General features: G+C 34.3%; 1 protein-coding gene across 2 annotated transcripts in view; it reads left to right on the plus strand.

Annotated features, from left to right (window-relative positions):
- MMRN1 (multimerin 1) overlaps positions 1-26,942 on the plus strand; it is a 60,863-nt gene that overhangs the window by 14,392 nt on the left and 19,529 nt on the right. For both annotated transcript variants that reach the window (XM_073017489.1, XM_007999272.3), the window contains 4 exons: positions 1,425-1,544; positions 4,101-4,207; positions 15,589-15,693; positions 20,246-20,419. In XM_073017489.1, the coding sequence (XP_072873590.1) occupies positions 1,425-1,544; positions 4,101-4,207; positions 15,589-15,693; positions 20,246-20,419 (506 nt within the window). The remainder of the gene's footprint in view (positions 1-1,424; positions 1,545-4,100; positions 4,208-15,588; positions 15,694-20,245; positions 20,420-26,942) is intronic.

Consider the following 26,942-nt stretch of genomic DNA (forward strand, 5'->3'; position numbering starts at 1 on the left):
ATTTTTACTCCATATACTGGTCCTATTTTGCTGCTTTTTCTCATATTTCATTTTGTTTGCTTTTCATGCTGGGCACTGTGGATGCTATGTTATCAGTGTCTGGATTTTGTTGTTTGCAAGCACAAAATAGTATTCAGTCCAAGATTCAAGGGCACCCCTATATTGACTTTTAAAATGATATTTCTCTCTGGCCCCCTCATTTTATTAATCTTTGCCACACTTTTTAACCACCCTAGTATCCCCAAACTCAGATCTCTATTTTCTTTACTTGGTGTCTTTTCTGGAATCCATCCTTCTGTGATGCAGTTTGAAAATTTTTCCCAGGCACAAAACTAGATTGAATGTGGAGCTAACATCACATATTTTCCCTCAAGAATCATATCACTGCATTGTCTACTGCCCAACATCTGAAAACTGTTGCTTTATACATCTTGTCCAGATTTATAATTTTTTCCATAAAGAGGTAAATCTGATAGTTTATATATCCAGGGACGAAATTCTCTGAAATTTATGTTTTTAGTTTTTTATATGAAAAATTATAGAATAAGCTCATTTAACTCCTTATCTCAAGCTGAGATTTGTTGTGAAAATGCATAGAATTTGAAGATTAATTTGAGGAAAATTGACATATTTGCATTGGGTTTCCCATTAATTAACATGATCCATTGGCTTTTTCTTTAAAGTTTTTCAATAAAGTTTAAAATTTTTACGTATTAAATCTAACACTTCTTTTGCTGAATTTATTCTTAGGTACATTATTCTTGTTATTTTTTGCTATTGTTAATAGTGTCTTTTTGAATTTGTTGTTGGTACAGAGAAATGTAACTGATCTTAACTTTGTGATTGAATTAATATAAATTAATCTTGCATTAACTCATAAACATTTATATTTAATTACATTGCTGAATTCTCTTTTTAATTATAATAATCTGCATCTAGACCATTTTGTATTTTGTTCGGTTACAATCATATCCACTGCAGCTAATAACAGTTCTTTCTCCTCCTTTTTGGTTTTTAAACCATCTATTTACTTATTTACTTACGCTTTACTGCACATATTTTAAAGTAATGGACCTAGATCTGAGTATTTTTTATCTCAGTACTAATATTAATACTTGCTACAAGAGCATTCTTGCATTTGGATTTATCTTATAGCTATACTCTGCAGGTTTCTCATTTTAGCTTTGATTTATTCTTTTCTTTATTTTGATCTTGTTAGTGTTTCCTTATAATTCCTGAGTACAGCAATGCAGTAATAAGTTATTTTCTCTTATATTTAAATATTTTAAAGCTAAATAGCAATCTTACAAAGTTTCTGATCTACAGTATGGCAAAAATAGATGTTTGTCTGTGAAAATAATTTTGATGAAAAGAATTATTTTTGACAACAGTTTTTTTTCCCTAACAATTATGATCTTCCTTAGGAATTGGTGTGCTTATGTACACACTAGGTTGTCTCCCACAGTGATATTGGACAACCAGGTCACTTATGTCCCAGGTGGGAGAGGACCTTGTGGCTGGACCGGTGGATCCTGTCCTCAGAGGTATGTAATATTTCTTGAAAATAGCCACTGTTTTTGCACCATAATAAATTGTAGCTGGGAATATATAATGTTAGTCATCCAAGGTACATAATACATAGTAGGGTCAGGGGATGGTCGTCACATTATGCTTCAGTAAGTGAAAATGAAGACACTAATAATATTTGCCTCATATGGTCATTTTTAGAATCATTTGAGATCATGCAATAATATATTTAGCCTAGTGCCTTGTGCCTTGTGAGCATTCAATAAATGTTAATTCTCATGCTTATTTCTATTTTTACTATCACTATTACTTTTACTCTATATCAGGTAAACAATCCTGTCCTTTAAAATGCTTATGAATTTCATGCACAATTTTGAAGATTTATTATTTTCTCTTCATGCTAGGTCAGAGACAAGTTTATAACTTGGTTCATATTCTAAAATTAGAAGAGCTTCTAGTTACAATTATGCATGGTAAAACAGCTAAGTGAAGCTTTTCTTCTTGTATCTATTGTAATTAGCCATGTCACTTGATCATCATTAAAAATAAAAAAATCTATGCTGTTGTCCTAAAAGATGGGGCTGAGTAATTGATAAATTCTCTGCATTCATGTAGTCACAGTAGCTCAGCTAGGGATGTTTCCAAAGAGCCTGCAATAAAAACTCAAATTGTTATTCAGACCATGATGGCTAATGTTATGCAAATTGTCATACAAATAACTCAGGCAATGAATCTGACACATGGCAATCTGGAACAGCGCACAATAAGGATACATAAAATCAAGGTGCTTCTTAGTCCCTTGAGGAATAGCTAAGGTTCATGGTCCAGAGAGCTAAGCACATCTTAGGGATTTGGGAGAGCTGAACTCTATTTCTATTTTCAGCCCTTACTCCCTTTGTGACAATTTCCTTGCCAATATGAGGCACAAAGAATGCATTGCTAATTCTTTAGTAATGAAAACTTGACCACAGTAGTCCCTAGCATACTGCCCTTCTGGATTCAAGGTGAGCTCTTTTTATTTATTTTTTTTCTTTTCTTCAAACAAACCAGAAATATTTATCTTTATTCTCAAATTTTATCTTTTTTATGCCTTCTGAGTGGGTCCATTCATTCGCTATTTTAATACTTATGTCATAATTGCTACTTTTTCTTTTATTATGTCTGAGCTACATGCAACAGATACTCAATTTGCCAAAGCAGGAATATTGACCCCAACAATAGTTCAACTAACTGCTCGAGCTTATCCTTACAAACTCTATATAGAGTCCCTTTCCAAATTGCTTTACTTCCTACTTAGCTTTAAGTATGGAATTGCAGATGATATTTCACTAGACAGAAAGATTTAGTGAAATAAATGAGGGTAAATGATTAGCATGCTTTCACAAATGGAAAGGATCTTGTAGCTCATTTTGCAACTGACAAATAGCCTCAGACATACTCGGTTACCTGTCATGTTATAGCAGAAACTGAAACCCAAGTCCCTAAAGGCCAGTCTATTATAATGTTATTGTTCCACATGGGTTTACCCATGTGGATGACTGTTGTCTCCATATAGTTGTACGTGGCAAACTCCAGGATAATAACATGGAAGGCTAGCCCACATGACATGGGCTAAAAATCACAGCTCTAGCCCTTTTAGATATGGGACTTTGAGCCAGTTATTTCATCTCTCTGTTCTTTTGGTTCCTCATCAGCAAATCAGGATAATAATAATGCTTTCATCATAAACTAATACGAAAATTAAGCAAGATAGTATGTACCCATTTTACAGACCCATTTGATAAATAGCAACTAAATATTAAAGCCACATGGGTAAGATTAATATGGCCAAATTGTACTTATGACTTACATTTACACACACGAAGCTCACAATTTAGTGGCATTCACTAATTATGTTGATTGTTGTGTTGAACTGCTATAGTTTTCTTATTTCTCTTCTGCTGTTTAATGGTTTCATCTTAGAAATAAAATTTCCTCATATTATATCCCTTCTCTCTCTCTTTGTCCTTCTCTGTCTCTCTCAGAGAAATACTATACGACAAAAATAGTAGGTAGTATAGTTTCAAAACTTCGATGATGAAAAATTCAATGGGAAAATGATAGTGGTTATCAAAATTTCAGTTAGATCACGAATATCCAGTTGTTTCAAGTTGTTTGATACTGATCTGGAGGAAATATAGATCTTTTTAATTATAACAATATAGGAAATAATATGAATCGAAGTAGAATAAATTATCTCAATATAACTTTAAAATTGGAATGAAAATATGTTTTAACATTGATTTAGCTAAAAGTATTATCAAGAGAAAAGCTATAATATCTTTAGAAAGTCAATGACAGCTATCAATTTAAAATATCAAATACCATAACTACTACTGCTTTTTGTAATGTATTGAAAGAAACCTAAGTTAGGCAATAATATTGATGATGAATATTATGATTATAACAGTTAATACTAAATAAATGCTTGTTATATTGTAGGCATTTCCCCAAAAACTTTACATTTATTATTCCAACTGATAATTTAATGTGAAACAAATAATTGATTTCCCCCCAACTGCTCAACTCTCTAGATCTCAGAAGATATCCACTCCTATCTACAGGATGCAACATAAAATTGTCACCTCGTTGGATTGGAGGTGTTGTCCTGGATACAGTGGGCCGAAATGTCAGCTAAGAGGTATACTCTAATATTAGTAATCACAGTTCTGAACAATAAGAAACTGATTCTATTGAAGAAAAGAATAACATTTCCCCCTTTGAACCAAGGTAAATTAACATGTAGCCAAATTCCTAGGACTGTTAACGTTCTAAGCTTTCTAACTTGGTAGCTTTTATAACACTCTGAAGTCTCATAAGCTATTCTCTAATTTCTCCCCCCATTTTTATGTTGGATTTATATGACGAGCAAATGGAAATCTGATGAAAGATCTTACTTATTCTTAACAACAAGCTATAGAGGCATGCCTTATTAACATATCAGGAATGCTAATTTTCAATTTTTAAATAAAGTGTTATTAGAAGTGACTCAATATAAAAATAAGACTACTCTCTAATTTGGTTCCAGTTCAGTTATTTGAAATAATGTGCATATGAATGAAATTTAGTATTAAAGGACATACAAAGTATGTCATGAATAATTCTCTCTTTTTCAAAATTCTAATGGAGCTATTTTTTTTTCAACCGAGGTTTTAAGGACTTTCTGGTGGCAAGGCTGATCAAACACATGGTAACCCGCTGTGGCCTAATATCCATGTGACTATTATTTCGCTTTTGGCTTTAAACAGGCTTCCTTTGAAAAATAAAATATGGCATCAGCATACATATTTTAAGTGAATGAATATTACAAGAAAGGCCATTAGCAGTGGTGGGGAATTCAATCAACAGTGTAAGAGGCTGTGATTAAAAATTAATATAAGTGTGGATAAACCGTTATGACTCACATTAAGAAAAAGCAAATTATAATACAAAAGCTCTAGGAATCCTGTATTTTAGTTAGGGATATTATTTATGGTTTTACTAGCCCATACAATGAGAATCTGCAGGCAAATTTCACCATAATGCTATTTATTCTGGATCTGGCCTGAATTTCAAAGATGTTATAAAAATTCAATTTTTTTTAGACTATAGAATGAATATGTACTGCATTTATAACCAGGCAAAATAAACTTTTAAATAAAATATAATCTATGCTGAAAATATTTGGAAATAAAGAATTTAGCATATTCTAAAAAGGCCCAAATAAGGCCCTGATTTCTGATTTCCATGAAGTACATGAATATACTCACAATGGTAAAACATATTTGTGTCTAGAGTTGGTGAATGGTTAAAAGTTCTGAATAGTATTTAGAATTCTGTTTCTGAAATCTGTATTTATTTTCTTCTACAAGGAAGGATATCATGAGATTATTAATTCCATCATTATTTCTTGGTGATTCGAGTGTTTGTTTGCAGAGCACATTTCTAGAAATTTAGGATGTTATTACATATACTATTGGTAGACACATGGAAGGGAAAAAGTCTACAGATGAAACAATGTCATGGACTCTAGTTGATGAGAATTGTTGTTGCTCCGTGTTTCAACCTTTTATACTTAGGAATCAATTCTTTATCACTATGGTGAACTACACACATGTAGGAAGAAAAAAACACCAGAATATCCCTGTAAATATAGACACAAGAAACAAAGACTAGTCGACAGCTTCAAATATAGACTGTGTCCTGCCATTCTCATTTTTCAAAGTATGATACGAAATATTTATGAATTCAAGTAGTCTAGGGATTGTCTAATGGCACCTTATATCCTAATTGGAAGTAACCTGTGGATAGGTTTTATACTAGATTTACAAATCATTGTATTGATTTCCAGTGACAAAAAATGTCCCAGAACAGTTCCGATTACGACCTTCTGTCATAACAGTGTGATTGGAACCACTCATAATTCAGGTATCTGCTGATTGATTAAGCTGTTATTGAAAGGCCTCTTTTCTAAGGAAATCTACAATGGGAATAATGTTCCAATGGCAGATGTGCATATTGTGTCATGTTGTCATACAACCAATTCTAATATAGCTTTGATTCCAAAAGAACCCCCTGTTGCTACCTACTATACTTTGACCATTCTACTTTTCACTTTTAGTGCAGTTGTATTTTCAATGACTGAATTTTCTATTAGTGCAATTGATGCACTGGTTGTATTAGGAACTGCTGTGTCCCTTTGTCCCTTGAACCTTCATTATTTCTCTCCTGGGGGGCTGTTTGCACATTTTCCCTTCTAATAGCTAACCAAATTGTAGTAGGAAGATCTTGTAAATATGCAAGAAATATCACCAGTTCAGGAATAAATTGGAGCTATTTGCAACTGTACTCTTTTTTATTCTTCTCCTCCACTTTTGTACCCTTCTTTCCATTTCTTTCTTTTATACCCTTCTTTCTATTTCTTTGGGGATGTAAATCCATTGTGAAACTGTTAGAAAGAGATGTGGTGACTCAGAATTCATGGGTGATTCTCTCTTTATTCCACAATATGCTAATCTGCTACACATGTACTTCAGCTGCAACTCAGATAATCAAAATACTGGTAGCCACAGTTCTAGATCACCTTGTAAAAATATTCATCATACTATCAAAAGGAAACCAATTTTAAAAATCTAAATGAATAGAACCTTATATGGGGAAAAAAAGGAGTTTAAGTCCAACATTAAAGTAATAATTCTGATATGTTTTACATTTGTTATGTCATTTTCTCATTTCAAATATATATATTTGTACATAATGAGGAATGAGTCATCAAAGACAGTTTGCACAAGGGTTTTGCCTTTAGAAAGGACCTAATTTTGTGATATGGTATTCAAGACACTTTTCAAAAAGTCAGCAGTAACATACACTTAAACCTGTTTTATAAAATTTGCAATAATGCTCTTTTCCAGTAGATGTCTCTAAAATATTCTGAAGTGGAACAAGGAAAGTGTGACTTACTTTAACGACACAAAGGGCAATGATTTAAATACAAATAATGTTAGATTACAGAGGATGAAGAAAACTTGTCTGCAAATCTGTTTTTAAAAATACAGTGGCTTTAATCATCAGATCCTTTATAGGAAAAAGGTATCTTATAACATTCTGTTTTGTACTACAGATATTATGAATGCTGACAAAATGTGAGCATGTACAAGTGCTGAAATAAACTGGCCCCTACCATATGTTATGAATATATAACAAATATTTGGTTTTACAAGTGCTGTGAAATCATGCAATAAATTATATAAGAGCTACTGTAACTAACATTTGAATATGGGGCTTCTCCAGCAGGAAGATTGTAAAATGCATTCCCTGTAGTTTTGCATGTCTAGTTCTTCCCAGCAGTAGCAAATGTTTTCTTCTTTGAGAAAGAACATTACCTTCTCTAAGCATCTTTCACAATAAAATGATGATGCATTTAGTGAAGAACACTGTGTACCATAAGTGGTTGTTGCACCAAACTGCCTACTTCAATTTAACTAGCAAATCTCAGTAAAGCTTAATATGTACACCGAACATTCACCATGCCAGTATTCACCTGATATTGATGGATCAGCTGGAAATCTGTCTCCTCAAGCCACACAGGAAGGTTTTCTGGCTCTGAGTGGGAGAGAGCAAACATTCTCATTACTGAGTTGCCATTAATGACTTCCTCCATATGGTTCAAAGGCCTGGAAGGAAAACAACAACAAAATAATGCAAATAAAACCCATCTAATTAAAAAAAAAAAAGGATCTAATAAGGAAGCTGTTGCTCCTACTGTAGACACTTGCAGACCTTGCTTCTGTAAGTCCTTGATCCATCAAGGTCAGGGCTTCCATTGCAAGGGGAAAAAAAAGAGAGTAATTGTGCTGGGAGAAAAGCAAAAAGGAATCCAACTTAAAAAATATATTGCATTTAAAAAAAATCTGAAGTGCACAAACATCTTTACAAATTTAGTTGACTGAAATGAATGTCCTCTGTCCCTGTGCTTATCGCTTAGAAGGGAACAAGAAAAAGAAACTTAGAAATCTGTCCTGTAAGGAACAAAGCAAAGGTCTGTGTCAAGTGAAAGATAGATTGCTTGGAAAACCTAGAATCTGTGGCAGTCCTTGTGGTAGAGAATACATTTGGGGAGACAGAAAGATTGCTAAATGAAAAAACAAAAGAGCATCAATCAACGAGGCTCTTTATCACAGGAGAGTAACTGACTCCACTGTCAGAGATCCTATCAGCTCTTTGCTGTGGCTGGTTAAATCCCGTGTAATAAATTGGGATGAATGGAAGTATTGAACTCCAGTCAACAAACAGAAGTAGGGAAAGATAACATAAACTATTGAATTTGTAAAACAGGCATTTCAAGTTTTCAACAGCCTTGGCAGGGACTCCATCTAATGAATTCCCGAGCAAAGAGATTCATGTGACAATTGGATCTCAAGGATCTTTGTGTGATGCTTAATAGTTGTTTCTTTTATTCAGGAGTACAGTTTTCTCACTTAGATTCTAAAAAAAAAAGAAAAAAAAAGGATTTAACAATATTGCTAAGAGCAAATGGGAAGCTTTATGAACATGCACATATACACATGCAATTACATTAATTTTTGGCATTTAATACTATAAAATACTTCATAATCACATTTTCTTTCAAATTAGTGATCTTGAAACTATAAAATATGAAAAAAGCTTAATTTCTCTCATTTTATATATATTATTTTCATATGCTGAGGAATGAATCATCAAATTTTAGTGTACAGGAAAACTAGATTTTTACTTGATTCTTCTATATATGTTTATTTTTTATCTCTTTCAATTGCTGTTTTTTTTTCTTTCTGACAACTTTTTAATTTACTCTCTCCTCTCCCTCTTGTCACTGATTTTAAAGTTTTTTCTTATGTTTTTGGTTACTATTTTCAATATATTGATTATCTCCCACATATCACTGTCTATTCCCTTTTTTAATGTAATAGCATTTTTCAAGATCACATGAATGATATATATCTCAAATTCTTTTGACCCTCAGGTCAATAGAAAATTAAACTTTGATGCTCTTCATTTGCCTCTTTTCTATTCTTGACACTTTACCTCTCACCTAGGTAAATTTTTACTTCCTGAGCATTCAGGATCTTTCCTAGACTGGGTACACAGAAGGAACTATATATTGATGAAGTGCTGCTACTGAAGTCTCAAATAGGATCCTAGAAGAGTTAAAATACCCCCCACACATCCTCGTGTGTGTGTGTGTGTGTGTGTGTGTGTGACAGAGAGAGAGGAGAGACCTTGCCCTTGCTTCCCAGTCCTTGAAGGATGTTAAGTAAAACATTATATTATAATCTTCATATTAAATATGCAGCATGTAATACTTTGTAAGAAGTAAAATGAAAAGAACTGACTAAAATTCCATTAGAAAATGCAACTTAAAATAACATGTCACTATTTATAATAAAGCTTTACCAAAGTATTTTGAACCCCGGAAATAAATCCTGTGTAAAATGCTTTTGTGGTTTGTATTGAGGTCTCTCCACTTCAGGATTACGAGCACCCAAACCAATCTGCCTTTTGATTATGATGATTGGTGGGAAGGGGCGGCAGTCACAGTCAATATTGTATATAAATCAAAAATTAAGAATGCATTACTTTTTATTTTCTTAAATTAAAGCATTGTCTATAACACAATCTAAAACTACAGACCAAGTAAGAAAGTAAGATAAATCATACCAAAAATCACTCATGTCATTCTAATAATTTCTAAGCAATTTATTGATTTCTACAAATTATATTGGTGTGGTCTTTTGCCATGGGTGATACCAGCTAAATGATGTCCTGGTCAGAGAGGTAATTTAATATAGGGAACTCTCTCAACCTCCTTTAATGACTTACCCATCAGATTTAGAGAAACTGGGTGACATGAGGTCTCAATAAGTTTGTAATTTCTATTAACATCAGTTAGATTATCCTCCTGCTGAATTATCTGTTGGGCTTTCCTGAATAAAAAGTGATTGCATTCAATTTTTATCAGCACTTGAATACTGTGTGTATTTTTGAAAGTTTACTATCTTTACTATTAACTAAATCATGAAAATTCTTATATAAATATCCTATTTGTTTATAGAGCTTTGTAAATGTCATAAGGCCAAATTCATCTGGCAGCATAAATCAAAGAATATTTATTGCATTTTTTTAGTGTTGTCACATAATTTTATTTTCAAACAATTTATTAGAAAACCTTTTTCTTATATAATTGGTCTTTTACTAACTTTTGTTTCAAATAGTATATATACATCTATAGATTTCAATTAATATATGTTCATTTAAAATAGAATATATTTCAAATGTATATTTACAGAATACATGAAATTTTTATATCTATACTATCTTTGATCAGTTTTTTTAATTGTCTCCAGTTTAACAAGGGGAATTTTCTTTTCTTGTAAAGCTGAAAAAGGATTGGCATTTCTGTTAGTGTGTCATCTCTGAAAATCAGTTCTTTTTTAAAAAAAGTCTATTTTCCAAATGTTAAATTTCACAATTTATATGAAAGTGAATTCATAGGGCTTGATATAATTTTAAAAATGCCTTTTTAGCTGTAGTATCACAGGCTATCTTTGAAGTCCAAATATTCTTCCAATTTTTATTATTTTAATTTTTAGCATGTACTCTTGCTTTCCATCTGTCTTTCTATCTTTCTCTCTCCCTCTAGTCTATTTTCATTGTCTCTTCCCTATTTGATATATAGTAGTAAATATGAAATTCATCTAGAAAAGATTTCAAGTGTTTACTTGATAACACATTATACTTTCAGTCAGAAATATTTGAATACAGTAACTTAGAGTGCCAAAATTAAAAAAAATAACAGAAGTCTATCTAAAATTTTGCCTGAAATTCCTGGTTTACTTTTTCACTATTATTGCACTGGCTTCACCTATCTAAAAAATTAAATTTTCACATACACAAATTTCATGGAAAATTCCTTTCTCGAGTGTTCATATGTGTTACTACATTACTAATGTAGTATTAAAGATGCTTTTCCTTCTAATTTACTGAGATTAAAAAAAATTAACTGCTTTAAAATTCTTGATTTTTACATTTTAGTAAAATTATGAAAATACTTGTATATGAAAGAGTTCAAGTTTCATTAATAATACTTTTATATTTTTTCAAGTTGACTTTTAAGTTTTCTAAGAAGTTGTCTTACAAAAAGCAGTATCATAAAACTGATTTGTAATGATATTCCTAGATCGGAATTATTATATTAGGTATGTTCTATAATATTTTTATTTTCTAAAATGCTCTATTATTTTTAATTCTCTTATTATTTTAAAAAAGAAATAATTTAAAATTCTGATTTCTTTCTAAATATTTTATTTATTTTATGGGCACTTTATTAACATCTGATAAAGTATTTTTTAAGTTTTTTACTTCAATTGATTTCATTGAAAAATTTTATTATTAAGAATACTTATTTCATGAGACTAATTTCATAACATTCTTTAATATTTTCTTCTTCATGATTCATGGTTGCAAATGATGTTTAACATAATGGGTAAATGTCATTATGATGAAAAATGAGTCTAGTAATTTTATCTCTTTATTATACAAATTTGTATGATTGTTTGAATCTAACATTTACCTAGCAAGAAAAAATAATCTACTAATATTGAAAATCAAGTTGATTTTCATTCCAGAAATGTAGCTTATTTATTTAATATTGAATTTATTTTTTATAATTATTTGGTATTATTTAGATGTTGTACATATTAAAAGATGTTCCAGACTAACTGAGTTTGGCACAGTATCATTACCTAATTTACGACTAGGTTCCTAAGTGATACAATTTTTGTTTTATTCTCAAATTCAAAAAATTCATACTCATGATACCTGAAACAAATGCTTTTAAAATTTGGTTAAACTTTTGTTTCTTTTTCAGTGTCTTCAATAATTTACTATAAACTTCTGGACTATAATTATCAAATAACTATGCATTTAGAACAATTAGCACATACTAATGAGTAAAATAAATTGAGCACCAAATGATTTGGAAGTTCTAACAAATACATAAATCATAAGTAATTATAAACTGTTCATTCTACTAAAACACTGACTGTTTCACAGAATCTATGCAGTGCCTGACATCGGTCCAACAAAATGCTAATTTTGAAAAATAGTTTTCAGATGTTGCCACAGTAGGAATTCCATTCATCACATATCCTACAAAATATATCCTTTATCATGTATCCATGATTAACTTGTAATTAGTTAATATTATAATTGGTATAACTCAGCCTGTCAGTTATTGGACTTCAGCATTATATATTTGCCAACAGTTGTGGCTTTATTATATTTCAATATTTTAACAATTGGCCGACCACATTGCTACATACTGGCAAAACACAATCATGGAGTTGGGGAATGTGCAATGTTGCTAGATGGGAGTAAGGAGCAACAGTCTGGCTTTTGAGTGGAAAGCGATTTTATTTCTGAGACATTCTAAAATTGTCATTGGGCTGTAGATTTGATTGCTGTGAAGGCAGCACAAACACCCTTCATATGCTTCCATGCTTAGCAATGCCTCTTTAGGGATCTTGTGCTATAACAATAGAAAGAATGGCAATGTCTACATGAGGAAATCAGGAACCTGTGAAAGGCACCTTCCACCCCCATCCCACTTCACTCACTCTTTAAGGAATGGTATGAGACTCAAGGTTTTCATTTCTTAAACTTTATTAAATCATGTCTTCAACACATGCCTTTGTTATTAAGAGGAATGCTATTTAAAAGTCTATGAAGATTGATTTCTGGATTGCAATTTTAGTATTAATCTATCTAGTATTTTCTGCATTATAACAATGAATTTCCCTCTTAGAAGTAGAAAGCTTAGCAATTTGTTCTAAATTTGTGTTCCTAACCAGGGCCATACATGGAAATCACCAGTAGAGTTTTTTGTTTTGTTTTGTTTTGTTTTTTAATATGCACATGTCCCATTCCCCAAAATAGATCTACTGAATGAGAATCTCAGGTGAGGGAGTGAAAAGAACATGGACACTTAATGTTTCAAAGTATACAGGAACTTCTGATTTCCATCCATGAGAAAAAAAAAGTTTCTAATGGGATGTAAAGAAATATGTGTTATAATAAAAGTTAATGATAGAAAAGGAAATTTGAAGAGTAACCTTGTTTGTACACCATAAAACAATATTATCTTTGCTTTCACTATAATTATGCTTCCCTTCCTAACGAAGTATCCACAGCCTACTGAGTAATGGTACTACCTTCAAATGCACCAGCTCTTTTTGTTCCTATGATCTAGCCAAAAATGTAAGCAGCAAATAAATGAAAAGATCATTGTTCATGCTGTTAAATTCACCTGTTCTTACTGCTATAAATACTTTTAAGTTTGTATCCTTAATACTCATATTTAAATTAGTAGGTCCAAGGTGGAGTTCTAGAAGTTCTACCTCCAAAAGTTTCCAGGTGATGCTCATACTGCTGATTAAGGAACCTCAGTCTAAGAACCATTGCTTTACTCTCTAGTTATACTCTTGGATGGATTTACATTTAAGCTGCCAGAATAAAAGGCCTTATTACACCATTTAAGGAGGAATCATGATAAAAATTTATGCAATGATTAAATGGTTATATCTGTGTGAATTAATTTAAACTTACACTATAATAACCTTATTGCTAGGTCTTAGAAGATTTACACTTTTCGCCACCCACTCCATCCCCTAAATAATTACACTATTTCCCAAGCTGCAGATTGCCTTTGTCCACCAGATAAGTCAACAATTACACAGGACTTTATAGAATACAGTGGAGGAAATTAAAATCAAAAAGAAACAGCGTCAAAACAAAAATATTGGACATGAATGGAAATTCGTTAATTTAGCTCAATGCCCTGAAGAAAAACAATGCAAAATTCAATCTAACAATAGAGACTCAAATTAATATCAAATATACTTCCTGTGGAGTAGAGAAGCTTAAGTACTATAGTCACGGCCACATATGGCTTAGGGAGCATAATTAACATGTGCCAGAGATGCAGAGTTTCATTGGTTCATAAATTCACATGGGAAGAAGCACAGCCAGACACAAAACACTTGTTTCCTCATGTCTGACATGTAGACTCTAATGGATAAATTTGTTCATTAGAAGTCTGTAAATTAAAGCCACATTATTTGATGGTCTCAATATTTTATTTTATTTATTTTTATTTTAATTATTTATTGATTGATTTACTAGCAGATTCCTGCTCTATCCCCTAGGCTGGAGTGCAGTGGTGCCATCTTGGCTCACTGCAACCTCCGCCTCCTGGGTTTAATTGATTCTCCTGCCTCAGCCTCCCGAGTAGCTGGAATTACAGGCACCCACCACCACACTAGACTAATTTTTGTATTTTTAATAGAGATGGGCTTTCACTATGTTGGCCAGGTGGGTCTTGAGCTCTGACTTCAAGTGATCCACCTGCCTCGGCCTCCCAAAAGTGCTGGGATTACAAGCGTTAGCCACCACACCTGCCCTGTTCTCAATATTTTAAATAGTTCATTTCTCTAAACTGTTTTCCCCGATGAAAAACTATATTGCCTTTTTTTTTTTTTTTTTTTTTTTTTTTTTTTTGAGACGGGGTCTCGCTCTGTCGCCCAAGCTGGAGTGCAGTGGCCGGATCTCAGTTCACTGCAAGCTCCGCCGCCCGAGTTTACGCCATTCTCCTGCCTCAGCCTCCCGAGTAGCTGGGACTACAGGCGCCCGCCACCTCGCCCGGCTAGTTTTTTGTATTTTTTAGTAGAAACGGGGTTTCACTGTGTTAGCCAGGATGGTCTTGATCTCCTGACCTCGTGATCCGCCCGTCTCGGCCTCCCAAAGTGCTGGGATTACAGGCTTGAGCCACCGTGCCCGGCCTATATTGCCATTTAAAATATTACTTGAGTCATGTTAAATTCTTCAATAGAGTTGACTTATTTTACGAGAATTTCTATTTAATGAAATTTCACTGACTTTACCAGTTGATTTGCTTGAAATATGCCTGCAATCGTTTACTTTTATTTTTAGTCCGATTTGAGACTATAAAAATCTGGAAACAATCCATTTAAGTGGCACTATTAATGAAATAGCTATTTTTATTTTAGTAAGGAACCTGTAGCTGTCCCTTTTATCCAAGTAGACCTCAGTTGGAAATTGCCTTGTTAAACAATCAGCCTTTGTGGCAGTCCACTTATAAAACTGTTACAGCTTTTAACACAGCGGATTTTAAAATCCCCTCAATTAGGCAGGCAGTATACATCTGCTAGTTTACACAGCTCCCGCAAACTACTATCCATTTTCATGGAAAGGAGGCCTGAATAATTTTATTTTTTTCCCAAGCAGAATTAGAGTCCGGCATTTCCCACTCCCGTGTGGTGTCACATTGCCCTATGGCTGGGGGCGGAGCAGCTTACTCTGCAATCATCCCCGACCATCATGCTTCAGTACACGGGAAAATGAATGTCAGCCACATGACTGTTCAGGACTGGAAAAAATGAGGCCGTCCCAGCGCTTAACTGTCTCTGTTCTCTTTCTGCTTCCTTTTAGCCCAGGAACAGCAACATTTGATACACACCAACCAGGCTGAAAGTCATACAGCTGTTGGCAGAGGAGTAGCTGAGCAGCAGCAGCAGCAAGACTGTGGTGACCCAGGTCATAGACTGTAATTGCTATCATCTCTAACCCAATTATTGCCAGTGCTATTTATTACAACTTCTAAGCAAGAAATCTCTTAGCTGTCAAATGATTGATGGTGACACATTAGCATACTTCTCAGTCCTTTTCTACTGGTGCTGGATGTTGGGAGAAATTGTGGATAAGCTATAATAGGTACTGAAAAGACCATGTATAATTATTGAAGCTTTGTGTGCAAACACAGAAGGAATAAAAATGCTATGATATTAGGTTGTAAGGAAACCACAGGTTTCCAAAACAAGACCAAACTTTCGTTCTCCAAAGAGTGCCATTATGGAAGACCCTTGACATGGAAGGAACAACGTATTATTTTAAGGGATCTAAGAAGGCTCTCTTCCATTCATTGATAAGAGATCGCTTAACAGGTGCTGCTCCCTAAGAAACGAAATTATGACTAAGAATCAACAAGAACCTCCTGCTGATCCAAAGCTGGCATGTCACATGTTTTTCCATCTTTCTAATCAGGTTTTGCCATTTCTTTTAAGCTAAACTTTAGCTCTGACAAACATAAGGTTGGTTGCTGCTAAAAACATCTATTCACTGTGTTTGGCATGGATCTAGTCATACAAAACAAGGCATTCAATTAAGAAATGTGACTTGAAGGGCTGTCTTTAAGAATGCAGCTGAATATCCCCTAACAATGGTATTGTAAGTTTTTAAGGGATTGAAATTCAGTATCTTTATAAAAGACCATAACATTCTTGAATTACTGCAATACATGTGTAAAGGGATAGACAGTATTATTGCTATATAAAGTGATTCAAACTAAATTATAAGTCTCTTTTCCTTGATTAATGAATACCTCAGTAAACAATAAAATTCTCAGAACATAACTACAACTACATACATATATACAGCTGCATATTTTTAATATCGAGGTATTGAATTTGGAAGCAGAAGATGAGCCATCAGCTCTGTAACTGTGAGCAAGTTATTTTGGTTTTCTGCCCCTTTGTTTCTTTTTGAGAGTGTAACAGTAACTCTTTGAAATAATTTTTTTAAAACAGAATATTCTGAGAAAAGTTAAAACATTTTAGAAATCGAAGCTATTATAATGCTTTTTACAAATTTCTACACTTAGTCTTAACATTCAGGTTGCCATTTGCATGAATATAGGCTTATATTTTCAAATGTATTAGTGCAAATATAGTTTATTTGAATTACCTTCAAATCTATCATGAAATTTAAGTGATTTTAAATATATATATATATATTTAATTTTTAATTAAAAATTTAAGTGGTTTTAGGCCAGGCACAGTAGCTCATGCCTATAATCCCAGCACTTTGGGAGGCTGAGGCAGGTGGATCATGAGGTCAGAAGATCAAGATCATCCTGGCCTACATGGTGAAACCCCGTCTCTACTAAAATAAAAAAAGTTAGCCAGGCATGGTGGTGCCCTCCTGTAGTCCCAGCTACTTGGGAGGCTGAGGCAGGAGAATCTCTTGAACCCGGGAGGCAGAGATTGCAGTGAGCCGACAGCATGCCACTGCACTGCAGCCTGGCGACAGAGCGAGACTCGGTCTCAAAAATAAAAAATAAAAAATTAAGTGGTTTTAAATACATATAATTTTTAATTTTTGTGGGTACATAGTAGGTGTATATATTGTTTTGATACAGGTACACAATGTGTAATAATCGCATAATGGAGAATGAGGTATCCAGCCCCTCAAGCATTTATCCTTTTGGTTACGAACAATCCAATTATATTCTCTTAGTTATTTTAAAATGTATAATTAAATTATTATTGACTATAGTCACAGCATTGTGCTATTAAATAGTAGGTCTTATTCATTCTTTTGCTCTTCTTTTTTATTTTTATTTATTTATTTATTTATTTACTTATTAATTTTTTTAGAGACGGGGTCTCTCTGTGTCACCCAGGCAGGAGTACAGTGAAGTGATCATGCATCTGGAGCCTCCATCTCCAGAGCTCAACCAGTCCTCCTGCCTCAGGTGCCCAAACAGCTGGGACTACAGGCGTGTGCCACCATGCCTGGTTAATTTTTTTTTTTTCTTTATAGAGATGAGGTTTAGCCATGTTGCCCAGGCTAGTATTGAACCCCTGGGCCAAAGCAGTCCACCTGCCTCAGCCTCCCAAAGTGCTGGGACTACAGCTGTGAACCACTGCGCCCAGCCTCTAACAAAATTTTTATACCCAAATAAAAAACAAATTTGTATTTATATAGTTTTAAACATATATATACACACACACACACACACATATATTTAATTTTTAATTAAACATTTAAATGGTTTTAGGCTGGGTGTGGTGGCTCACGCCTGTAATCTCAGCACTTTGGGAGGCCAAGGTGGGTGGATCACAAGGTCAGGAGATCAAGAACATCCTGGCCAACATGGTGAAATCCTGTCTCTACTAAATTAGCCGCATGTGGTGGCACACACCTGTAGTCCCAGCTACTTGGGAGGCTGAGGCAGGGGAATCGCTTGCCCCTGGGAGATGAACCATTCCACCTCACTCCAATCAGTCATTATCCTTCCCAGCCTCTGATAACCATCCTTCTACTCTCTATCTCCTTGAGTACAATTGTTTTGATGTTTAGATCCCACAAATATGTGAGAACATGTGATATTCATCTTTCTCTTTCTGGCTTATTTCCCTTAGCATAATGATCTCCAGTTCCATCCATGTTGTTGCTTTGTTTTTTATGGCTGAATAATACTCCATTGTGCATATATACCACATTTTCTTTATCTATTCATCTGTTGATGGTCACGTATATTTCTTCCATATCTTGGCTATTGCTGCGAACAGTGCTGCAATATACATGAGATTGTGGATACCTCTTGGATATACTGATTTCCTTTCTTTTGTGTATTTACCTAGCAGTGGGATTGCTAGATCATGTGGTATCTCTCTTTTCAGTTTTTGAGGAACCTCCAAACTGTTCTCCATAATGGTTGTACTAATTTACATTCCTACCAACAGGGTATGGCGGTTCCCTTTTCTCCACATCCTGGTCAGCATTTGTTATTTCCTATCTTTTGGATATAAGTCATTTTAACTGAGGTGAGATGATATCGCATAGTAGTTTTGGTTTGAGTTTCTCTGATGATCAGTTATGCTAAGCACCTTTTTATATGCCTATTTGCCATTTGTGTGTCTTCTTTTGAAAATGTCTATTCAAATCTTTTGCCCATTTTTTGATTGGATTATCAGATGTTTTCCTATAGGGTTGTTTGACCTTCAGATATATGTTGATTATTTAGTCCCTTGTCAGATGGGTGGTTTGCAAGGATTTTCTCTCATTCTGTGGGTTGTGTCTTGACTCTGTTGGTTGTTTCCTTTGCTGTGCAGAAGCTTTTAAACTTGATGTGATCCCATTTGTCCATTTTTACTTTGAGCATCTGTGGTTGTGGGGTATTATTCAAGAAATTTTTGCCCAGACCAATGTCTTAGAGACTTTCTCCAATGTTTTCTTGTAGGAGTTTCATGTTTTGAGGTCTTAGACTTAAATAGTTAATCCTTTTTTATTTTATTTTTGTGCATGGCAAGAGATAGAGGTCTAGAGTCATTCATCTGCATATGGACATCCAATTTCCCCAGCACCATTTATTAAAGAGATTGTCTTTTCCCCAGTGTTTGTTCTTGGCACCTTTGTTGAAAATGAGCTCACTGTAGATATGTGGATTTGTTTCTGGGTTCTCTATTCTATTCCATTGGTCTATTTGTCTGTTTTTATTCCAGTACCATGCTGTTTTGGTTACTATAGTTCTGTATTATAATTTGAAGTCAGGTAGTATGATTCCTCCAGTTGTTCCTTCAGTTGTTCTTTTTGCTTAGGTAAACTTTGGTTATTCTGGGTCTTTTGTTGTTCCATATAAATTTTAGGATTTTTTTTTTTTTTTTTTTTTGTATTTCTGTGAAGAATGTCATCAGTGTTTTGATAGGGATTGCATTGAATCTGTAGGTTGCTTTGGATAGCATGGACATTTTAACAATATTTATTCTTCCTATCCATGAACATGACATATCTTCAATTTCTTTCATTAGTGTTTTATAGTTTTCATTATAGTGATCTTCCACTTCTTTGGTTAATTGAATTATTATGTATTTAACTTTGTGTGTGGCTACTGTAAATGAGATTACTTTTTTTTCTTTCTCAGATTATTCACTGTTGGCATATAAAAATGTTACTGAGTTTCATATGTTGGTTTTGTATCCTGCAATTTTACTGAATTCATTTATCAATTCTAATAGTTTTTTGGTGGAGTCTTCAGGTTTTTCCAAATATAAGGTCATATCATCTGCAAACAAGGATGCTTTGACCCCTTCCTTTCTAATTTGAATGCCCTTTATTTCTTTGTCTTGTCTGATTGCTCTAGCTGGAGCTTCTAGTGCTTTGTTGAAAAGCAGTGGTGAAAGTGAGCATCCTTGTTGTGCTCCAGATGATAGAAGAAAGGGTTTTAGTTTTTCTCCATTATATGATACAAACTATGGGTCAAAATATATTTTTTAATGGTCTCAATTTTCTCTTCTTCTATATGCAGAAGTGATGCGAAAAATGACTGACCAGGTAAACTACCAGGCAAAGAAACTGACACTTCTGCAGAACAAGATTGACAATATTTCTTTGACTGTGAATGACATAAGGAACACTTACTCTTCCCTAGAAGGAAAAGTCAGTGAAGATAAAGGAAGAGAATTTCAATCTCTTCTAAAAGGTAAAAATAAAATAAAATAAATTATTCATTCAGTAACACAGGAAGCAAATGATTCATTTTTCTTTTCTTACATCACTTCGAGATCTTTGCTTTAGTTTGGGTGGTATGGAAACCTAAGAAAGATATTTTTTGAATGAGATATAAAATCACTGAAATTCTGAAATAATTTGAAATATCTACATTTTATTATATATACTGAAGTCTTTGACTATTCCATTTGGTTGATAAACATAATGCATCTAATTATAGCCTTACTTATATTCATTTTTAGTTAACGCGAGTCATGTTAATTTACTTCCATTGTGTTATCCACTTCAAGAATAAAGATACATTTAGGGGATCAAGACAGCTAGATGCCTGTTTGACTGAATACTAATCTGAAGTGCATCGTTAGCCCCAAAATTTTCTAGGTTATGGTGTAAAATCTACTAAATATATCCTAAAACATTCCAGTTATTATTAATATTAAAAAATAATTTATATATGTGAATAGGCTTTGCCTGAATTTTGTGCTCTTAAAACAGTGGGCTTAAAAGCAGGCTATGTTTCTTTCTGGAGGCTCTACAGGATAATCCATTTTCTGCTAATCCAAGTTGTTGGCAGAACTCATTTTCTTGCAGTTGTAGGACTGAGGTCCCTGTTTTCTTGATGTCTGTAAACTGAGGTCCATTCCCAGCTTCTAGAAGCCACTGCACTTCTTGACTCATAGTCCTCCATCTTTAAAGCCAGCTACATTGTGTTGAGTTCTCTCTGCATCTTTCTGACCATGTAACTCCATTGGACCTACCTGGATAATCAGAAAAATCTCCCTATCTCAAGGCACTTAACTTTAATCACATTTGCCAAGTCCCTTTTGCCATGTAAGATACATATTCACAGATATGGGGAATTAGCATATGGACACCTTGGGGGAAATGGGTGTGTCTTATTCTGCCTGCCACAGAGATTTATGTATAGTGAGAAATTGCTATGAAAGTGTTATACACAGGATACAATGGGACTACTTGACACTTGCAACAAATCCAATCTAAGGGGACCAGGGAAAGCATCTAGAAGGAGAAACCATCTCGATGTTAACCAGGCAAAAGGGTTTCAGGTAGGGCAAGGATGTTCTAGGCATGCAGTTAGTTTGGTTCCTGGGAGTGTCCCAAATGGGTTTATTGTATGAAACTTGTCTGTTTGCAAGTTTCAGGATTACTGGTTTTTTTCCCTTTGCTTTATTCATTAAAAAACTCAGTGTACAACCCAATTTTTATGATTCACAAGTTATCTTTTCTCTATTGTGGTTCTCAGATTTAAAAAAGACAAATAGGTGGATATTTAATATATCATCTACCAGTACAGACACTTACATAACTCAACAACAATTATGATTTTTTAATCATATAAATAATTGCTGCTACTCAGCCACTAAAAGAGAGACCTTGTCGTACGTATCTGACATGGCCCAACCTTACCAATGCTAAGCATGAGAAGGAAATATTTTTTCCCCCCTGACGTGACAGCATGAGAAAGAAGTCAAATAGAAACAGTATGTAATTGACTATAACCATCTCAATGAGATTTGTTTAGCAAGAGTTAGTTCTCATGAGCTAAGAGAATTAGCCTGTCACCTGTTTTTTGTGACCTACCAGCCTACTACAAAGATTCTGGCACTGACACAGGAGAAAAATCACACACTCACAGCAACAGCGTTAATAATGAAACTCCCTCCTCAATAGGAGGAATTAATTGTATACTGAGCACAGTCATTAATTATAAGAACCAGAGGGCTTGAAGTTAATGAATATTCTTACAGGAAACAAAAACTAAACCCACCTGCAAGGTGCTGTGCTTGCCTAGCGAAACCACAGCTTCCTCCCTTGTTTATTTTACATCCAAGGTGAAAAACACTGCTTAATCTGACAGTAGCCATAGAAACTGTTGAAAATCAAATGTCTCAACTCCTTAAGAGGAGGTGGATACCTTAAGAGGTACCTAAATGTTATTAAAAGGCCATACATTCAGTCACAGAAGGGGCATGCAAAGGTATCTGATACCAAATATATCTGGTAAGTCACCAAATGTAATGTGCTTTTAAGAAAGTGGAAGCATATCAGTCACAGGAAACAGAATCAAATAGAATTAAAATGATGTGCCCACTCAAATATTAACATAAAGCACTTTGATATGTTCTTGCAAAATCAGATTCTTGCACAGATGCTTGTTTAGTAACAAATTGTAGAAATGTTATCTGGAAAGCTTCTTATCCCAAAACACATTTTTAAGCTAATAGTCTGTTTAATGTCTTTTCAGACACTGCTGTGATTTTGCACTCTCTTCAATGTATTTTTCCAAAAAAGTGTTAAAGCATAATAGCTAATTTATATTATTCATTTTCATTTTTTTTCCTAATTATATTGATCAAGCTTTTGTACTGAGTTTTATCTATCTGCAGCGTTTTTGCTTATTGTTATTCTTATTATGGCTTTCAAGTCATGTAGTTTTTTGTTTGCTGAAGTTAAACATTTATTGTAGTTGTTCACAACTAATAAAGTCAATAAAGCTTAAATTTTATTATTTCTTTTAAATTTTGAAAAATTGTAAGGTTATAAAGTCAAAGAAGGTCTAATCTGAACCTTAAATGTTTTATTATATTTCATCAAGTTTTTGACGTCAGGAGAATTAGAGTCATTTTTAACTAATGGGAAATGACTAAATGTTCTTATAGAAAGAGTAATATTAATATTACTATTGAATAGTACCTTACACTCAATGATACTTACATATTCTTTTTTAAGACCAGAAGTCTAATTTTCTAAATTTTACTTTCTCTGTATGGCATATAGAATGTACTTCATGAATATTTATTTAATAAATGGGTGACTGGTTAAATGCTAAGCAAAATGTAGAAGATAAAAATATTTTAAAGCCTTTCTGGTGTGATTATCCATGTTATTTGATACAAAGCTAGGACTATTTCTGGATAATTTATCTTAATTGCGGCTAGTCTTTTCTAATTCATTTAGCCTTTTCTTAGTACTTTAAGGCTGTAGTCATTGATTACTATTCCATATTTCATGTTTTGTTTTCTTTTTTCCATTACATACAAATTGATCTTTGGACTTTTAAACTTACTTTAGTTTCCACTAAGTTTATAAAAAGTAAAGTAAAATATCTTTTCCATTTTTTTTTTTCATCTGGCAACACTGATCTTTATGATGTAGGATTTCCAGAGAAACGTTTAGCTGGAAATATTACATCTAAATTGTAATATTTACAGCTTTGTTTTTGTACAAAGTTGTCAATATCAAGATGCTCAAACATCATTATATTTTAATAATCACTCTTTCACATGTTTTATGTAAGTCCCTCATGTATGTTAAGTGCTTTTTAAAACTTACTTACAAAATAGAGACATGTAGAGCCTATTCTTTTAATCCTAGGATGATCTTTCTTTAATAGACTACCTAGTAGCCCTAACTGATGGCAATATCCCATTGTACAGAGTTTCCTGTCTAAAATGCTTTGCATTATGTTATATTTTACATCATAGTCATTGATTATGGTGTTAGTCCATTTTCATATTGCTATAAAAAAAAAAAAAACCTGAGACAGAGTAATTTATATAGAAAAAGAGGTTTAATGGACTTGGTTCCACGTGGCTGGGGAGGCCTCACAATCAAGGCAGAAGGTGAAGAAGGAGCAAAGCCACATCTTACATGGTGGCAGGCAAGAGAGCATGTGTAGGGGAACTGCCCTTTATAAAACCATCAGATCTTGTGAGACTTATTCACTATCATGAAAACAGTATGGGATAAACCACTCCCCATGATTCAATTATCTCCCAGTGGATCCCTCCCATTACATATGGGTATTAGGAAGCAACAATTCAAGATGAGATTTGGGTTGGGACAATGCCAAACCATATTTTTCCATCCCTGACCCCTTCCAAATCTCATGTCCTCACATTTCAAAACCATCATGCCTTCCCAACAGTCCCCCAAAGTCTTCATTCATTTCAGCATTAACTCAAAAGTCCACAGTCCAAAGCCTCATCTGAGACAAGGCAAGTTCCTTCTGCCTATGAACCTGTAAAATCAAAAGGAAGTTAGTTACTTCCTAGATATAATGCGGGCACAGGCATTGGGTAAATACACCCATTCTAAATGGGAGAAATTGGCCAAAACAAAGGGGCTACAGGCCTCATGCAAGTCTGAAATCCAGTGGAGCAGTCAAATCTTAAAGCTCCGAAATGATCTCCTTTGACTCCGTATCTCATATCCAAGTCACACTGATGGAAGAGGTGGGTCCCCATGGTAGTGGGCAGCTCCACCCCATGGCTTTACAGGGTACAGCCTCTCTCCCAGCTGCTTCCATGGGCTGATGTTGAGTGTCTGTGGCTTTTCCTCATGCACAGTGCAAGCTGTCAGTGAATCTACCATTCTGGGGTCTGCAGGACAGTGGCCCTCCTCTCACAGCTCCACTAGGTAGTGCCCAAGAAGATACTCTGTTTGGGGGGGTCCCACCCCACATTTCCCTTCTGTACCACCCTAGCAGAGGTTCTCTATGAAGGCTCTGCCCTAAAGCAGACCTCTGCCTGGATATCCTTGTGTTTCTATACATCCTTTGAAATCTAGGTGGAGGTTCTCAAACCTCAAATCTTGACTTCCGTGCATCTGAAAGCCCAATACCACATGTAAGCCACCAAGGCTTGGGGCTTGCACCCTCTGAAGCAATGGCCTGAGCTATGCATTGGTCCCTTTTAGCCATGGCTGGGACACAGAGCACCAAGTCCTGAAACAGCATAATGGAGCATGGTCCCCATGAAACCATTTTTTCCTCCTAGACTTCTCGGCTTGTGATGGGAGGCACTGCTTTGAAAACTCTGACATGCCCTGAAGGCATTTTCTCCATTATCTTGGCAATTAACATTTGGCTCCTTGTTACTTATGCAAATTTCTGCCACCAGCTTGAATTTCTCCTCAGAAAAGGTTTTTTTTTTTTTTTTCTTTTCTAGCTCATCATCAGGCTGCAAATTTTATGCTCTGCTTCCCTTTTAAACATAAGCTCCAATTCCAAGCCATATCTTTGCAAATTAATAAAACTGAATGCTTTTAAGAGCACCCAAGTGACTTCTTGAACTCTGCTGCTTAGATATTTCTTCTGCCAGATATCTTAAATCATTTCTCTCAAGTTCAAAGTTCCACAGATCTCTAGGGCAGGGGCAAAATATCACCAGTCTCTTTGCTAAAGCATATCAAGAATCACCTTTGCTCCAATTCCCAATATGTTCCTCATCTCCATCTGAGACCACCTCAGCCTGGACTTTTCGGTCAAAACCATTCAACAAGTCTCCAGGAAGCTCCAAATTTTCTGACATATTCCTGTCTTCTTCTGAGCCCTCCAAACTATTCCCACCTCTGCCCGTTACCCAGTTCCAAAGTCGCTTCCACATTTTCAGGTGTCTTAATAGCAGTACCTCACTCTACTGATAACCATTCCCCACTCTACTGGTAACAACTATATCAGTCCATTTTTATACTGCTATGAAGAAATACCCAAGACTGGGTAAGTTTTTTAAAAAAAAGAGGTTTAATGGACTCACAGTTCCATATAGCTGGGGGAGCTTCAAGATCATGGCAGAAGGCGAAGAAAGAGCAAAGCCATGTATTACATGGCAGCAAGAAAGAGAGTGTGTGCAGGGGAACTGCCCTTTATAAAACCATCAGATCTTGTGAGAACTCACTATCTTGAGAATAGCATGGGAAAAACCCACCCCCCATGATTCAATTACCTTCCACTGGGTCCCTCTCAAAACATGTGAGGATTATGGGAAGTAAGATTCAAGATGAGATTTGGGTGGGGACACAGCCAAACCATATTAATTATATTTTGAATGTGAATGGACATTTCTTCCATTTATGTGTACTTCATCACTAGATATTATAAATATATCTCTAGTGTATGTATTTTTTCTGTTTTCTGTCTTTGTATGCAAGTTTTTTTATGTTTTAAATAGTCATTTTCTATTCTAAATAGTTATGAATATTAATAACTGTGAATAGTCCAGTATACTTTTCCTGTTCCTTTTTTTTCATGCTACGTTTAGAGACTACTGCAATCATGTCTTACAATTAATCCATGTTTTCTAATATTTGAGACAGTACTATGTGTTTCATTACTTGCAAGTTTTCTCTTCTCTTTTTGTTAAAAATTAATGTCATACTATAATAATATGTCAGGTGTATCTTGAATTCCTATTTTCATTGGAGGAAGACTTTATTTTGAAATTCCCAAGCTTCATTATTATTATTTTATTGTTATTATAAACCAGTATTAAATCTTATGAATATTACTTCATTTTTTCCTCATTTGAGAATATCATTAAGATTTTCCCCAGAAGTCAATTTATTAGCTTTTATAAGCTCAAAGCATAAGCTCTGAAACTTAATTACTAGAAACCTAATAACACAGTCATGAGCTAACACCAGGTATTATTTACTAAAGCAGAAAGCCCAAAGCATTTATTTTCATACAAAAC

Source organism: Chlorocebus sabaeus, chromosome 7 (assembly GCF_047675955.1).
Source record: "Chlorocebus sabaeus isolate Y175 chromosome 7, mChlSab1.0.hap1, whole genome shotgun sequence".
Lineage (NCBI taxonomy): Eukaryota > Metazoa > Chordata > Mammalia > Primates > Cercopithecidae > Chlorocebus > Chlorocebus sabaeus.